Source organism: Tursiops truncatus, chromosome 13, assembly GCF_011762595.2.
Source record: "Tursiops truncatus isolate mTurTru1 chromosome 13, mTurTru1.mat.Y, whole genome shotgun sequence".
NCBI lineage: Eukaryota > Metazoa > Chordata > Mammalia > Artiodactyla > Delphinidae > Tursiops > Tursiops truncatus.
In genome coordinates, this window is record NC_047046.1 from 72856496 (window position 1) to 72874201 (window position 17706).

At 49.1% G+C, this 17706-nt stretch overlaps 1 protein-coding gene across 19 annotated transcripts in view; it reads left to right on the forward strand.

Moving 5' to 3' along the window:
• The first annotated feature begins 270 nt into the window (after positions 1–270).
• ZNF532 (zinc finger protein 532) overlaps positions 271–17706 on the forward strand; it is a 109025-nt gene continuing 91589 nt past the window's right edge. For 8 of the 19 annotated variants that reach the window (XR_002176796.3, XM_019937149.3, XM_019937148.3 and 5 more), the window contains exons 1-2: positions 681–2136; positions 2221–2330. Coding sequence is in view for 1 of the 19 variants with exons in the window: in XM_019937143.3 (XP_019792702.1) it covers positions 2108–2136; positions 2263–2330 (97 nt within the window). In the remaining 18 variants the exon portion in view is untranslated. Of the gene's footprint in view, positions 467–680; positions 2137–2220; positions 2331–9310; positions 9365–17706 lie in introns of those variants that run through there. The other 11 variants (XM_019937137.3, XM_019937143.3, XM_019937135.3 and 8 more) reach the window with 10 other exon arrangements.

Sequence of the window (17706 nt, forward strand, 5' to 3'; positions counted from 1 at the left end):
CGAGCCGCCGGTGCCGCCGCCGCCGCCCGGGCCCGCACCCCGATCGTAGGCCCCGGCGTGGCGGGCCGCCGCCGCCGCCGCCGTGCGGCCTAGAGCGCGGCGCCCGGGGAGGCGCGGGGCCCGGGCCGGGCGCACCGCAAGGCCGCGGCGGCGGCGGCGGCGGTGGCGGCGGCGGCGGCGGCGGGGCGGCCCGGGCGGCGGCGGCGGCGGCTGCATCGGCAGCATCGGCGGCGGCAGCGGCGGCGAGGCCCCTCCGCCGCACACGCACACCTCGACCCCGGCAGCGGGAATGCGGCTGACACGCCCGTAACATGGAAGCCGCCGCCGCCGCCGCCGCCGCTACGACGACAGCAGCAGCAGCTACAGCAGCAGCAGCCGCCGGCGGCGCCGCGCTGAACAAAGGTCATCCGAGCTGCGGCCCAGACGCCCGGGCTTGACCGCTGCGAAGGCCAATCCCGGGCAGGGGGTGGGTGTGCGCCCGGGACGCGGGGGGCGGCGAGGGGGCGGCCGGGCCGAGCGAGGGGTGCAGGGCCGCGGAGGAAGCGGCGCGGGCGGGCTCCGGCGAGGGGCGGGGGCGCGGGCCCCTCGTGCCCGGCCCTGCGGTCGGGGCCGGCGCGTGAGGCTCCGGCCCCTGGGCCTGACGGCCGCGGCCTGTCCCACCCTGGCCTTGGGGCCGGCCGGCCTTCGCGCCCCGCCGGCCTCCTTGGGGGGGCCGAGGACCAGCCGGTCTGGCTAGGCCCCGCAGGTTCCGAGAGGGGGGCCACGTGAGCGCCGCCGCTCGCCTCCTCCCCCCTCCGGCGCTGGCGCTGCGCAGCGGATTTTTTAAAAGGCCTCTGTGCCCCTCTGTCCCACTGGCCCCGAGTCCGCCCCCCCCACCCCCCCGCCTCCACCCCGGGCAGCCCTAGACTTCTTGCCCGAGGTGAAGGGATTTGGACTACTCCCCCCAGGTGCTTGAAAGAAGAGAAGGTCGGAGGAGGAGGAGGAGACTGGGGGGCTGCTGGTGGTGGTGACAGGGCTGCGAGAGAGAGGAGAGGAACGGGAGGAGGGGGCTGGGTGGGGGGGTGACAGGCAGAGAGGAGCCTGGTCAACAAGCCCGCAGCACTCTGCTAGGAGGCCGAGGCCGGCCCCTGCCGCCGACGCAGCCAGGGTGAGCAGACACACATAGATTGCTTTCCTGGGGGCTCTTTGTCAGCCACCAACCCAGAGCACACACACTGACACACACGTACACAAAGATCTGAGCCAGGTTGTGGGAGGTAAGTGGGGGAAGGAGAAGGAGGGGCAGCAGTGTCTGCGGTGGGCTTTGGGGTGGACGGGAGGGGGGATGGGCCCGAGGGGCTCTGGGGTGCTCGTGAGGGGAGCCCTTCCAGGGCTGTGTGCTTGTGCGCCGGTGGAGGGGACCCACGATGACCTTCCCGTCCTCACCAAGACCTAAGAGGGAGCAGCCACCCCCAGCGAGATCCTCCCTGTGCTGATGATTTTCAGGGACTTGTTGGCAACTCAGCGAGGGTTGCCATAGCTTTTTTATGTAGGGTGACCAGAACCGGTTGAAACTGGTTTGAGGCAGATCAGCTCCTGAGCACAATGCAGTCACTGAGCTACTACAGTGGGATAGCAGCTTCCTCCCTTCATGGCAGCCAAAAGCAGAGGAGCTTGCAGGAAGGGACCATCCCAACACAGTATGTGAATGCACACTTAGACACCACACAGCACTGGTACGTGACTAATGGAGCCCTAGAAGAGTCTGTGTAGAGAAGATGGGGGAAAATGTGCAGGTTTGCAAGGTCTGAGATTACTTGGGCTTTTCCTGCCTTTTTCTTTTGCTTAAGGGATGGACAAGGAGCTGAGATTTATGACCCTTATTAAAGAAAAAAATGTGCCTTGCTAGGGTGGGGACACTTGGTTTCTGCAGGCTCGCTCTCTCTCTCTCTCTCTCACTCTCTCTCTCTCTCTCCTCTATGTTTTTAACAAAACAAAACCAAAATGAACTGATGGATTTGTAATAATAGTTTGTTGCTGGAGAATGCTACTTTGCATGTTTTTTTCTCTTGCAGGGTATGTTCTGTTTTGTGCTTTTCCTTTTAGAAGCTACTAAAGGGTTTTGGGGATGCTTCTGACTATTATGAAGGCCAAAAGGTAACAATATTGTTCTAGGAAATGAGCATAAATGCGTTCCAGTGATGCTGTAAGGCATACATGCTGTCTTTTTTTTCCTTGTAGGCCTGTTGACTGGGGCTGCTTTTAACCCTTTCATATTTGCAGAGAATGCAACCGTGTGACAGTAACTGAACATTGGTCCAAAGTCTTTCCAAAAGGTCAAGGTTCACAAGGTGAGATATGATAATTTTGAGCATGAATTTAAGTATTTATTTGAAGATCCGTTCAGACACAGATTGACAGTGCATTGGTACCCTGGAGATAATATTGGGTGGAGAGTGGAGAAGAAATACTCTTGACGGTTAGCCAAGTTTAATGGGATTAGGGTGACTTTATGATAGTGTTGCTATCAAGGCGAAATCAGAATGACTTCATTAAATCGCATGTGGCTGGTCATTTATAAGAGGCAGGCCTGAAAAGAAGCAAGTTGAAGAGAATGGTAGGCGTCAGGGCCTTGTGGGGAATGCACTGTTTTGCATAAGACTAAAGCAGTACACATGGGGCATTTTCCCGATGATTACAGGGAAATGGAAGGACTTTGTCAAATCCAGGCAGCCTAGCCACCTTTTTGGGATCTGAGGAGTCTGCAGGTAGATTTGCCTTTTGTTCATTCATCACCTTTCTTTTTACCTTGCTCTGTGTGTTAACCTGAAAGGCTTTTCACTCTGAGTCAAGTGGTGGAATGGCTTTTATTGATTTGGGCGGGGGTGGGGTGTTGACGGTGAGTTTGCCATTGGATTATTTGTGGCATACGTTTTAATATGGAATACTTAATGCAATGCCAGGAGAAGACTGGGTAGTCTGGCTTCCTCTGTGCAAAGATGCCTGTTAACTCAGAGCTTTACAGCAGCGGATGGTAGAAAATGTCCAGGGCCTTAAAGGATGACAGTTTGCTTTGAGCTGGCATTTTTTATGCATCCTCCAAAACCGAAAGAGGTTTTAGAGGAGAAGAGAGAAGCAGCAGTGATCAGTGGTAGCAAAGTAAAGAACAAAGGCAGTGAGACCGCACAGGGGAATAAGAAACATTTCGCCTTGGGGTTCCTTGTGAAAAGAACTGCAACTTCCCCAAACAGGAAACCAGCAGTTCCAGAATCAAATCCAAGATGAACGCCAACAACGGATAGAACTAGTTCTGTCTTCTGGTTTGGTGAAAGTACAGTCAAGAGGAGCCCATAGAAGACACGATTGAAAACAAATTTCTCCCCTACTCTGTGGAGGGTATTTTGTTCCTCTTTGCATTCAGCAGAGCAGTCTTTTCAGAAGTGCCGAGGGTCTTAGAATGGGTTCTGTGCTGACAGTTGGTGGGCAGAATATCTGCAGTGAAATGTGTCAAGTATGCAAGGGTTTTATTGTTGAAATGTTTTTCATAGAATTTCAGAGCATCCAGCGTGTGATAAAACTGGCAAAAGAGAAACAACAGGGCATGGTTAGCTCAGAATACTTTGTGTGGTATTTAATAGAGATAAATGTAATCTCGGACCGGGAGACCAGTAAATAGCTCACGTGATGGAACAAGATTCTTGACAAATCACTGTGCGAAAATTGGTTTTCAATTCTGCAACATTTTTGACTGCCAGAGGTTCTGTGTCTGAATGTGGCAGAAATCTGCTTGCAAAGCAGATCCCAATCCACGTTGCATGATATGCTGTTCCTGCTTTTCTGGTGCCAACTAAAACTCAGATGGCTAATGTGATAAACCTTAATTAGCTTAATACTACAATAAGCTGTTTTATAATTGAGTCCTTCACTCCTATCTTTAGAAAGTCAGTGATTTTTATTTACCTTTGACAGCTAACCCCTTGCAGTGACTGTTTCTTGATAGGATGTTTTAAAGCCCTTTTTGTAAGGCGTGGCGTGTCCCAGAACGTTCTGGTTTACTCTCTGTGGTTTTTAGATTTGTTACTCCCCCTCCCCCCAGAAGGCGCCTGGAAAATAGCATTTGCTTTGCACGCAGGCCCGTCTTTCCACTTTCCAGCTGCAGAGAGCCGTTGCAGGTCAGAGAGCTGGTTCTCCAGGGCTGCAATCAGGAGCCCATCTTGGCTGGAGGTTTGTCTCAGGTGGCGATCTCATGCTGGGCTCTGAGGATGTGGCAGGCCCAGGTCTCCCGGAGAGGAACAGAGTTTTCTGGGCTCGGGAATGTGAGTGCGGAGAAGCCGCAGTATCCTCTTGCCCAGAAGAGCCAGGTGGGAGTAGGGTGGCACCCACCCTTGGCGCCCTCCGGGTCCCCCCCCCCATCTGTCGCCCTGTGGGCAGCCACACCTGGAGCCCGGAGCCCAGCGCCTGCTCGGGATTGCCTGGGGCAGTCTCCAAGGACGCCAGGCGGGCCGTCCCCTCTGGAGGAAGAATGCGTCGGTTTGGCTGACGAGGGTCCGATGGAAAGAGTCACTGGGTGGTGAACCTTTGCTTGTTTTTATCATTTGCCTACTTAGCATCACTTTTTCCATGTTAAAGAACGTTGGATCCAGGGTTTTTAGAACTCTCAGCCTCCTGGTTTAGGAGAACTCTCGCTCGCCTTCTCTCTCTCTCTCTCTCTCTCTCTCTCTTTTGCTGTCTTTTCTCACAAAGAGATTCCCCACCCACCTCCCACCTTGACTCCTTTCTAAAGGAGGGTCTAGGAATGCTGCAGCCAACACGTGGATGGAATTTTCTGCTGATACCTTTGACTAGGATGAGTTAGAACTTCAGGATTTGTAGTCTCTCCCCCCTCCCCCCCGCCGCCTTTATTTCTTCCCTTGAAATGCTTTCTTGGGCTGTACTGTGGGGTACCGTCTGTCTCCCGTTGGTTGTGAATAAGCTTTCCCATATCCTTGGTGGAACTCCATTTAGCTGTTCACAGCTGGGGTGGAGGTTGCCTTCCTGTGGAGCCTCGCAAAGGTTGCCAGCACGGGGAGGGGGGAAAGACTTGGGGTTGCCCCCCACCCCGTCCCCCTAACATTTCTTCCTCATCAGTGCAATACAGTAGCAACAAAATAATAACAACAGCCACTGTTTAACGTCGAGGAAATCCACACCTTTGTGTTAATTATACAGGCAGTACCTCAGAGATCCCGTGGGTCTGGGTTCCAGACCACCACCAGAAAGTGATGATCGCAGTAAAGCAAGTCACTTGAATTTTTTGGTTTTTTGGTATGTATAAAATTTATGTTTACACTGTACTGTAATGTGTGCAGTAGCGTATCTAGAAAAACAACGTACGTATCTTTATTAAAAAATACTTTATTGCTGAAAAAAATGTTAACTATCACCTGACAATGCACAGTTGCCACAAACCTTGAATTTGTAAAAAAAAAAGCACAGTATCTGTGAAGTGCAGTAAAGCAAAGCGCAAAGGAGGTATGCCTGTATTTGGCGTATAATCTTTAACTATGTCATGGTTAAATAATTAACTTTTTACCCTTTTTTACTTTTAAATTTACATACAGTAAAACCCATGGTTTTATGGGTTTTGACAAGCGTGTAGTGCTGTGTATGTGCCACCACTACCCATAGGGAGTAGTTCCCTTGCCTGAAAAACTTTCCTCCTGCTGTCCCTTTGCAGTCAGACTCTTCTCTCCACTCCAGCCTCCCGGCAGCCAGCGATTTGTTCTGCCCTTATATTTGGTCTTTTCCAGAATGCCATACCAATGGCTTCTTTGACTTACAAAGTGCATTTGAAAGGCATCCATGTTGTCTTCTGTATCCATACGTGGTTCTTTTTTTTATTGCCAAGTTGTGTCGACCACTGTATGGATGTACCACGGTTTGTTTCTCTGTTCTCCCGTTGAAAGACATTAGGATTATTTCCAGTTTTTGGTGTTTGGGAATAAAGCTGCTATAAACATCTGCATACAGGTCTTTTGTCTGAACATAAGTTTTTGGTAAGGGCTTAGGAGTGGGATGGCTGGGTCATATGGTAAGTAGATAAGAATTAGAAGTTAGGAATGAAAGTAAATTCAGCTGGTCATTCCTCACAAAAAAGATCTAGCCTTGTCAGCTGCAGTTAAGACTGCCCAAGTAAATTTTTCATAGCAAATGTTATCTGAAGACACTTGAGAGATGTTCATGATAATAGACCACTCACTAACGGGATGACAGGCTTTATAACCCAGAACTAATTGGAATTAGCCGAAAGTGGAAACAAGAACCTGCCAGTGGTGAAATGGCCTTTATTCCCTTCAGCAGTTATTCCTCATCTCCTCAGAGGCATTCGGCAGGTTCCATAAAACACCAACCAATAATAGAATCAAAATTTTGGAAAGGGGTACGAAAGAGCTCCGTTGAAATCTTAGCTGCAGAAAGAACTTACCGTTAATGATAAGTTGTCTGATTTATTGACTGTCAAAATATTGGTGTTATTTTAATATTTGAAGTTATTATTCAGCTTTTGTGTCTTTTTTTTTTTTTTTTCCTGCGGTACGCGGGCCTCTCACTGTTGTGGCCTCTCCCGTTGCGGAGCACAGGCTCCGGATGCATAGGCTCAGCGGCCACGGCTCACGGGCCCAGCCGCTCCGCGGCATGTGGGATCTTCCCGGACCGGGGCACGAACCCGTATCCCCTGCATCGGCAGGCGGACTCTCAACCACTGCGCCACCAGGGAAGCCCTGTGTCTTTTAAAGAAGTGAAAGTATTTAAGCAACATCAGAGCACTGAAGTAGGGAGATTTTGGAAGCAGCTTGGTTTTTTTTAGAGGATAAAGCAGTGTTCAGGATCAGGAGAGGTTATGGTGACGTGTGGAGGGAGAGGAGCTCGAGAAGTGGGAATCATTGTTAATTTGGGGATTATTTCATCCATTTAGCAGATACTGCGTGTTTACTAAGCACCGGACGTTGTGCTAGGCACTGGGAGGACCGAGGGAAAAGGAATCCAGAGAGGAAAACCTAGTGGGAAGTAGCCTACAGATGCTATGATAGGAATGTGAATAGGCCACCTAGTGCCAAGCATGGAGGGAGGAGCCCTGGAAGAGGTGGCTGCTGAGCACAACCAGTAAGAGTATGTAAGGCAGGCAGAGACTTGGGGGAAGAGCATGAGAGCCCGATGGAGTGGCGTGTGGAAAGGCCCTGGGAGAGCTTGGTGTCGCAGGTGGGGATGGGAGAGTAGGAGGAAGCTACGAGGCTGACAAGGGCCAGGCTTCTGAAGTTCATTTTATGTCGTCCATTCCAGCGTGGGCTTCCCTGTGTAGACAGCAGAGGCAGAAAGACTCTTCATGACAGAGGTCCTGGGCCAGCACCACGAGGATGGAATGAGGACTGAGGACTTCTCTGGCTGGAGGCAGGGAGGTCAGAGGGGAGGCCCCACCCCAGCAGTGCAGGAGAAAGGAGGAGGGCTCCCTCTGAGGCGTTGGTGTGGGGCGGGAGTGGTAGGTGGCTACTGCATCAGGTGCAGGTGTGTGTGTGCTGGGCCCCGACTGGATATGCAGCGTGATGGAGGGGTGGGGGCAGAGGCTGCTCTCTGAGGTTACCTGCCGCCACGGGTTACTTGCGTCTCTCAGATTCTGAACTCAGGAGGCAGAAAAGATTTGGGAGGTGGAGGTGTTGATACGGTGAGTTCAGGTTTGGGTTGTGTTGCCTGCCCGCGGGGTGTCCTTTGCCTCCCAGATCTGTTTGAGCTGGAGGTCTAGACTGGCGGCAACTAATACAGAACAGAGATGATAGAAGAAAGGTATGAAAAGGTTTGAGTTTGGGCTCCCATAAGATAATGGTTTCTATAGTAAAAAGCATAAATGAAGGGGAGGTGGGGGCTGAAGAACTTGAGAAGCATGCTTCAGAAAGTTGGAGGGCAGGACATTTCCAGAAAGGCAGACCACGCGTTAGTAGCTGCCACCTGCAGGCAGCACAGTCCGTTGTGGTGGCCTTTCCCTGCATTTAATAGCAAGACGATGAGGTGAGCTGTATGCTGTTATCCCCATGGTGCAGGTTGGGAAACTCAGGCCAAGATCCTGGCCAAGGTGTGCCAGCTCAGAAGTGGTGGTGGCCACCTAGAGGGGTGGGATAGGGACGGTGGGAGGGAGACGCAAGAGGGAGGGGATATGGGGACATATGTATGTGTGTAGCTGATTCACTTTGTTATACAGCAGAAACTGACACAGTATTGTAAAGCAATTATATTCCAATAAAGATGTTTAAAAAAAGAAAAAAGAAATGGTGGTGGAGGCAGAATTTGAAGCATGTTCCTCGTCACTGGGCTCTTCTGCCTTGGGGACAAGGGGAAACCATGGAAGGTGCTTGGGGGGAGGAGGCTAGAGAGACACAAGTAGCTGGTAAACAGCAAAGGCACCGAAGACTCTTGCGTTGGGAGTGGCCGTTAAGGACGGTGAGTGTGTCATGGAGAAGCGGGAGGCACAGTCGCGGGCCTTTGTAATTAGGCAGGTTTTCCTGACCTTAGTCGTCACGGAGAGGGGAGAATCTGTATCTACACCCAAGACGGACAGTGCTAGGAATAACCTGTTGGAAAGACTTCATTGAATGTTTTTTTCTGGGTACTAGGGTGAGGTACAAATTGGGAGAAGGAACCAAGAGGTGTTTTTGTTTTATCTATTCTTTGAAAAGGATAAGAAAATCAAAGGAAACTGAAAGTGGTGTTGTGAAAAATCTTTTGTTCTAACACAGAAACATAGTTTAAAGAATTCTTTGAATCATCTGCTATAGACAGGAAGTTCTAAATTCTGCCTGTTTTAGAATGAGGGGGGAGAGAAAATTCTACTTAATCGAAATCTGGAGAGTGAAATAAGTAATTTTTAGATGAACTCAGAGTGGCCTTCTTAGCTGTCCCAAGTCTTCCCCACCAAGTATCCTCTAGTTGATGGTCGTTAGGGCCCCCAAATGCAGGTTTTGTTTTCAGTCAGATATTACTACAACTGTACATAATTAGAGATTCTGAGCATCTTGAAGGATTCATAGAGACCTAAAGGTAAAGTCAAGGTGGTGTGGTTCTTGAATGTCTGTCTTCTCAAGTCAGTCTTACCTTCTAGGGAACCAAACTCCTGCTGACTCATGGGTCTGGTAATGGGTATTGATTTTGATAATTTTCTTCTGTGAGGAATAAATTCTTTAGGTATCTGAGCAGTAAGAATTTTTGAAAAACTTCTAGGTTAGAAAATTTCTAGCTCTGTGTTAAAAAAAAATCACAAAACTGGAAATACATTAAATATTTACAGTTATCTCCTTATTTTCTATAGTGAGCCTAAATCGGGAGCAGTGCCGGCCGGGGCCGGGGGGTGGTGGTTCAGCAGGTAGGTAATATCAATAGCACATTTGGAACTAGAACCCAGCACTCTAGACCTCCTGGTCTAAGACTGTTGCCATCATTCCTTTCTCTCTGCCTTGCAGAATTTCTCATATGTGTTTTGATGGTATATGTAGGCCAGCTCATACCTACAGTCCTTACATCCTGTGAACCTGAGAGCTTGAGTGATTCAAATGAAGCCCTCATGCAGGTACTCATTGATAAGCTGGTTCTTAACGGTTTTGCTGGTTTAACATAGCAAGAGTGGGGAAGGTAGTTTGAGGTCTCCAGCTTGAGAAGTGATTATGGCTAGTGTTCTACTTAAATTGGGGTGGAAAGGCCATGGAGATTTTCAGTTGCCTTTGGTCAGCTCTCAGTGATAGATACCTGTCTGCCCAGCCCTCAATGATATAAACCTGTGTTCTGCCCCTGGCTAGCTGTGAGACCTCAAGCAAGTTACTTAAATTCTAAGCCATACTTTTCTTGAGGGTTGTTTTGAAGATTAAATGCATATGAAGTGCTTAGGGAAGTGGCTGGTGCGCGATGAGACCTCCCTAAAATCTTAGCTATCGTGTTCCTGAGGCTTCCTGTTATAGGGGAAGGGCCTTAGGCCGGACATTTTCTGTCTTGGAAGGTAGTGTTTCTCCTGTTCTTTTACCTCCTTTATCAGTAGCGATTTTTGTTTTTGGAGGGTGGGGCGTGAAAACTTACACAGTGAGTGTCTCCTGCCTTGCCTTTAGGTTTTCAGTTACAGCTGCCCTATATCTGGTGAAAGTGGGTGAAATCTAGGTAAGAGTACTTGTTCCTACTTGGCTGCACTTCCTTTTGTAGCTGGAAAATCTTGGACAAATTTTGTAGTTGTAATCTTACAACTGTCTTTGCTCCCAGAAAAATTCAGCCCAGTCGGCGAGTGGCTAGAGTCTGGGTTGTCCGTCTACTGGTGTAATTTATGTCAACCAGAGTTTAAAAACAAGCAAAATTTGATCGTGACTATATGGCAGGTAGCTCAAGCCTCTGTTCCGTCCCTTTCCTGCGCATGTTCGCTTGCAGGGACCAGATAGTTGTGTCTTGCACACTGGGATTTGGAGGTGATGGAAGATTGAGTGGAGAAGGGATCCCCGGGACCTTTCTGTCCAGGACTGCCCTGTCCAGTGCGGCAGGCACCAGCCTCACATGGCTTTTGAGCACTTGTAACGTGGCTAGTCCTCATTGAGATGGGCTGTAAGCATAAAGTATACACCAGGTTTTGAAGACCTATACAAAAAAAGAATGTAAAATGTCTCACTAATAGCATATGTTGAAAGGACATTTTGGTTGAATAAAATTTATTATTAAAACTTACTTCACAACATTCCCTCCCTTCTATTCTTTTAAAAATAGGAATAGAAAATTTAAAACCATGTATTTGGTTTTCATTCTATTTCTGTCGGACAGTGCTGGTCTGGATAACTAAATAAATTTAACAGTGAAACTCCACTGGTGCCCTGCAGTGTTCATATTTATTGATGTTGAGTCCCTCTTTTGGTTGAAAAAGATAGTGTAAGAACTACGTTAGGGTCTCCTTGTTAGAGAAACTCATTCTCCCCTAGTTTGGGCTCCCTTTCTCTCCCAGATATTCCTAATTCATCCCCGGGTTATGGGGTTTAAACATGCGTGCCGGTTGGTGTCTGCTTCTGAATGGAAAGGGAACTAGCATTTACTGCAAGTTTACTGGGTGCTAGATGCTTTACACTGACTGTCGCCTGAAAGGTAGGATATCCCCAGGGAGACTTAAAGAGAGGCTAAGTAAACAGGGGTGGCACCACTAGTGAGAGACTGAGCCTAGACTTGGACCAGGGTCTGGCTGGCTCTGGAGTTCTTCCCTGCTTCTTGCTGCCTCTCCCTACCTGCCGCTGCTGTCCTGTACCTGCGGCCCACAGTCCCATGTCCTTCCTGGGTGCCCTTGTTATCCAGATGGGACTTCTCGCACTTTAATTTACATACAGATCACCTGGGGGTCTTGTTAAAAGATGCAGATAATGATTCAATAGGACTGGTATGGGCCCAAGATTCTGCATTTTTGACAGGCTCCCAGGTGATGGTGATCTGCTGGCCTGTGGACCACACTGAGTAGCGGAAGTCTCCACTGTTTCCCTTGGTTTCAGACCTGCTGCCTTTGCTTCCAGAGTGATCTGATTCTCCCAGCCTTGCCTGACTGTGGGAACTCACCCTCGCTTTGCATCTGATGCCAGTGAGTGCAGTTGGGGTCAGCCCTGGTTTTCAGCCATGGACGCCCAGTCTGGCGTGAACACTGATTTCTGGGTACACGGGGTCTGACTGAATCCTCAGTTTATTCTTGTTCCCACATACCTGCGTTACTCCAGCTTTATTACCTTGAGCCCTTGGCATCTAGTCTGATGAGACAAGGTGATTTTAATATTGAGATGAGATCCAGGAGATACACGACAGGGCTCCAACCATTTCAAGTCATTGTGATGAAGACTCTCAGACCTTAAATCAACATGTAAGGGTGACTGTGCCATGTTTGGATCAGGGACTTGGGATCTGATGGGAGGTGAGGACTCGGAGCTGTTAGCCGGCCACTATTTCTGCCTCCATACCTGACAAGGAATTGGGTGACTTGTGACTTCTCCTTAGAATGGGAGTCCTAATGAGCCGCCTCCCAGGGCCGTGTTGAAGAATGGCTAATCCCCACCACCTGCTTGTCCAGCGCCTGATGAAGGCGACCACCCTGGAGTCCCTGGATCCAGATGCCTTGGGAAGGGTCACTCCGGGGCCTGGGCCAAACAAGAGATTGAGTTCTAGGAAGGAGTTTGGTTATGCGTTTGAACGATAAACTGTAGACTACGAAACTGTAGTTGGCTTGTTTCTGATGTTGGGAATGGACATTGATTAGATTAGTTGTAAGGATAAAATGGTATCTGTTCCATGAGATAGTTTGCCACCCCATCTCTCTACAAGTAAAGCCGCCCATTTCACAGAAATCCTAGTTGAGTTTTAGCTCTTACTGGACATTTGGACACAGAGTTCTGTGATACATGGATCCAGCACATTGAATACGATTTATTAATTGTTGGCTAAATCCGTCAGCTCCTCGTTTCGTGCAGAATCCCTGCCTGGGGTGGTGGAGGTACGTGTCTTGGACCTGTGAGTATGTCGTCCGTGGTGTCACATTGCCGTGCGGGGAGCAGGGACAAGTCTGGGCATTCAGGACGGGCACGGCCACAGAGGCAGCCCTGGAGAAAAGGATTGGAACCGTGGATGTTAACCTGAGTTGGGGGTGAGTTCAGGATGTAGTGGGGTAGTGAGTCAGAAGCCTTACTGGAGTATGCCAGGAGTCAGCGTCAAAGACCAGGCAGATAGACGTGCAGAGAACATCACAAGGCAAAGCAAAGATGGCTGGTCCCCAGTGCAGTGAGCTAGGAAAGAACCGGGAGTGCGCAGCATGTAAGAGTCCAGGACCACAGGCACCAGGAGATGTGCACGATCTCTGTGCTCATAGGAGAGCCCCACGGGATGATTGTGGAGCGAGTTAGTGAACAGGTGAGTGAGTGAGCACAGTAGGAGATACAGTGCCCATGGTCCCTGGATAACTGAATCGGAACCAGCCTTACGAGGTGGCCTTCACTTGGGATGGTGACAACCAAGGACAGCTCAGGCGGCCGAGGTGAGGAGACGGATTGGGAGAAGCAGTAGCTCCTTGTAGACAGGATTCACGTGGGAAGGCATTGCAACACTAGATCGTTTGGAGTTTGCTTGACTTTAGAGGACACACGATCAGGACACGGCTGTTTAAACCAACACCATAAGAAAGGGAGCTAGCCGTTAGGCCCCAGCTGCTGCCACGAGGACCTGAAACCGGGAACTCAGACATCATCTTGCTCTAAGATTATTCTTTGCTCTTTTTAGGGCCTCGCGTCCTCAGTTGTCACTTTGTGCCTCTCCCTTGGTACAGCGGCGTTCTCTTTCCTGAGCATGTGGCTGTCCCACAGCCCACGTGTCCCCGCGTCCTCGTTTAAGCCGCCGGTGGACATCACCTGTATTCCTCAGTCTCACTGCCAGTTCTCAAGACCAAAAACCTAATTGGTCCTGGTCTCATCCGCTGTGGCTTGGAGGGCAGGGTTACTGCTGACCCTAAACAGGGGACAGTAGTTTCAGAGGAGGTGGCCAGTGGGCTTGTGCAACACCCTGAGGAATGTCTGCTACAGTAGAGGGATCATAACGGCAAATGGCTGCAGTGTTAGCTGTCTTTGGTGCGTCTGGTCCAGGCATTCCCCATTGTACGATGTGATGCTCTAGAGAATGTCATCCGAAGAGCAAGGTCTGGCGGCCGCCTTTGTTCTCACATCGGTGCACCAGTAAGTAGATGAGTAAAGGCTGTGAAAGTACGAGCTGCTCGTGTTTATTAGCGAAGTTCAACAGGCTGTAGGCCAAAAGGAGGCAATGAAGGGGGGTTGCCTTTTATAGAACGTGCTCTTGTTCACACGTGACGACGATGCTGTGGACCAGCTGTTGGCTTTTTCAGTCAGGATGGGGTCTCCTTGGTTTGTCCCGTCTTTCATCTGCTCTCCTCTCTAGCCTAGAGCCCGGGGTTGCTCTCCGACTCCACCGTTTAGGGAGCGCAGCCTGTAGCATTGCCGTAATTCGTTACTGTCAGGAAGCAGCTCAGCCATAAACGAGTGGAATTTGTGTCAGGTTTTCACACTGTTCTCTGATAGGCTCATCTGGCTTCTAAAGGTAGAGGTGGGAGGAAATACACAAAAAAGGAAACATTGCGTGGAAGTAGCGGTTCCAGTAGAGACAAACTTCGGGTGCAGTTTTGAAAAATAGAGGGATGGAGTTTTTACAAAAAGGGAAAGCAGACCCAAGGAGGGAAATGATGGGAAAGCTTAGCGCCTGGCATGAGAAGAAGACGTGTGCAGAGGATGCCGGGCAGAGTCTTCAGGCTGGGACAGAGATTTTGAGGCAGGAAATGACTCAGAAAACAAGAGTTGCAAGGAAGATAGCTAAAGGGTGACTTGGTCACTTTGGGAAAGTGCAGTGAAGGAAACTGTGTCTGTTTGGAGACACTCTGGATTTCTGAATCATCAGGCCTCACAGCAACCCTGACAAGTGGGTGGCCTTAAACCATTTTATGCCTGAGGCACTTGAGGCCCCGAGGATGAACAGATACGCCAGGCTGAGCGGCCAGTCATTGTTGGAGTCGGTGTTCACAGCTGCCTCTTTGGGACCCGACGCCTGTACCTTTTACATTCTTCAGTATAGGAGCCAAGGTGTACGAGCTCTTTTGAATGTAGAAGTGCAATCTTTTCTCTATTTTGTGTTTACTCAAAAATCACAAAAACAGAATGTTTAGCTTTCAGTATTTGCTCCATAAATGCATAGCACGTGTCTGAGGAATGCACTGGACTGGGGCGCTGGAGGTAGGAAAACTGGCCGAATGGCTGGAGGAATTGTTCAAGCGTCATGTTTAGGGTCTCTCCTGGGTGCGTAGATGTATATGTGAGGACTCGCATGGGGGGTGGCGGGGGCTTGGTGTGAGTGTATGAATGTTTGAGGCCCCTCACAGGTGTATGTCTGTTTGGCAAAATGCAAGTCTGGTTTAGCTGTCCAACGTTCATTTGGGGGAATGATTAAACACATGGTTTAGTACTTGAGTAGTAATCATTAAGCTTTGCTGGTTTTCATTTAGATGACTCACAGATTTTTAAAAAATTTCTTTTCCTCCTAATCTTGGGCATTAGGGTATTGTTGACTTCTGTTGGAGTTTCAGATTTAGCTATAACTTCTTTGGTTACACAGTGCTCTAATTTCAGGTCATTGAGGATAGGAAAATGGTGTCCTGCCTCTGCTGGCTTCTTAGAAGACCTTGCTGGGCTGCCTTTCTGCTAGAGGCATTTGAGTGAAGGATGCTCATTATTAAGTCCATGTAGTTGTTGAGAATTCTGGTGGCATCTGTGTCCTTATCGTCCCCTATTTGGGGGCATCAGAGTTGTGGCTGAATTTCTTCTAGGGCTTTCTCTATGCTAGAATTCTATCACTGGCCTTGTTTTGATGTTTTAATAACTCACATTAATATGTACTTACTATATTCCAGATACTGTAGCCAGCACCTCCCTGGATTGTTTTATCTAATTCTCACAATAACTGTGGGGTAGATCTTACCATCTCCATTTTCTACTCAAGAAAACAGAAGCTTAAAGAAGTAACGTGCGCAGAATCTTGTAACTTTTAAAGAGCAGAGCCAGGACTTACTCCAGTTTGTCTTATTCCAAAGCCCAGGTTTTAGCTGCCACAACGTACTGTGGTTTAGAGGTGTCATGTCTATAGCTGATCAGTGGGCGGCTCAGATATCTTTGAGGTTCAAAGCCACGGCTTCTGGGTCAACCAGTATTTCTCCTATTGTCAAGATTCAGGAGGTGTGTCTTGTTTGCTGCCCGAACCTGATGTGGCTATGGCTACTGAGAGTAGGTGAACATTAAGAGATACCTTGGTCCCCTGATTTTTCTTCCTTTACCGTCCGTAAACGTGTGCCTACCTGTGTGCATGTGCGTTTGGCAACACAGATAGCCTCCTCTTGGCAGTACTCACAGAACCGGTCAAACACTGTTTTTATAGTCATTTCTACGGCAGAGTCCCTTTAGAAATACTACCGCTTGTTCTTCCTCCATATTTGGAGATTCTGCTCTCTTGTCCTTTCCTTAAGTTGTCTTGGGTCGATGCAGAGGTGCCCCTGGAGAGGAAGTACCAAGAAAAACATGGAGGTAGAGTTGTTCAGAAACACGGGCAGGAAGCATCTCCCTCACACTCGGCTGCAGAACTCCTATTTCCTAATACCGTCCTCCAAGGAGGGCATAATTGATTAGACCTTGTTTCAAATATGTCCCAAAGATGTCTCCCCCCGAAAGCTTCCAGCATCAAATAAGCTTGGGTAGTGTTCCCAGCCTGGGCACCGGAGCCCCATAATGAAGTTTCGCACTAGAAGTTCACATCAGCACTTGGCAGGTTCAGAGAAGCCTTAAAAGAAAGGTGTGTGTGGGGGTGCTGAATCCAGCACTTCCCAAATTCCTAGACTGTAGAATCCCTTCTTTCGCCTTTTTGGTGGAAATTGAACAGCAGGAGGAGTGTTCTTGGGGGACCATTGTTCCAAGCTGTCGGTTGTCTTTGATGAAATTAGTAAAAAATGAGGGAGGGCCTTGTGAGAAACAGACACCTTCCTCCTCCTCCTCCTTTTAATAGAACATAGCGTTGGACAAAAATATGATCAATTCTCTTTCTCTGTGTGTTTCTGTTTTCTGTCTACTCCAGGAAGAGAACTTTAAGTGAGTTTTCTTTTAGAGTCAGCAGCCTGTAGACATGCTGTGAATGATAACCTTGGGGGATGCTCTCAGTCATGTTTTATAGATGAAAGTACTACCTTTCATAAATCCAAAAATGCCTTAAGTGAATTTGGTATCTAGCAAGACTAGGCAATGGCCTCATTTTGGAATTCAGGACCAGTTGTGATAACCCTGCGGGGAGCCCCTTTGTCTACACCCTTCCTCAGCTGGTGGGAGAGGAAGTGGAGGGGTAGCTGGAGTGGTGACGCCACCCTCTCTAGGCTGGGAGGTGGCTCTGGTGTGCATGCGCAAGGGGAGCAGGTTTCTCGTGATGTTAGGAGGATTAGGTGTTGGTGGGAGGAGAACAGGTGATAAGGGGAGTGTCTGTTCATGCAGAGCAGGGCTTTTCACCCTTAGCACTGGTGACATTTGGGGCTGGGCAGTTCTTTGTCTGGGGGCTGTCTGTGCAGTGTAGGATGTTTCGCAGCGTCCCTGGCCTCTACTCAGTACCCCGCTGGGTGCCAGTAGCACCCCTCGCCCTGCTCCGATGTGCCGACCAAAAACGTCCTGGACATTGCTAAATGTCTGTGGTGGCAGACGAGGGGCAAAATCACCCCCGTTGAGAACCACTGACTCAAAGCCTTGTAGCAAGGACGACACTTCAAAACTGGGCTAGTAAAAATTCCAAAAGAAAGACCTCTGAGGGAAGCCGGCGAGCACGTGTGGCTGGACTGTGAAATCCCCAGAGAAGAGCAAGATACCTTCAGCTGCTAGGGCTCGCCTCCATGTTTTCTAACGCTGGAAGTCTCAAAAATGTTTGCAAATAGCTTGTTTCGTATTTAAAATAAAAAAGTTGCTGGTAAAATGAATACAAAACAGCAAAAGATAGAGCCGCTGGTTTGATGGGAGCATTTCAGGGACAAAGGCTTCTGTGCAGGATTTAGGATTTTTGTGCAAAAATCTGGAAGACTTATTCAGGTGACAAAGGAAAATTACTTTGAAGCTCTCCTGTCTGTACTCTCAAAATATC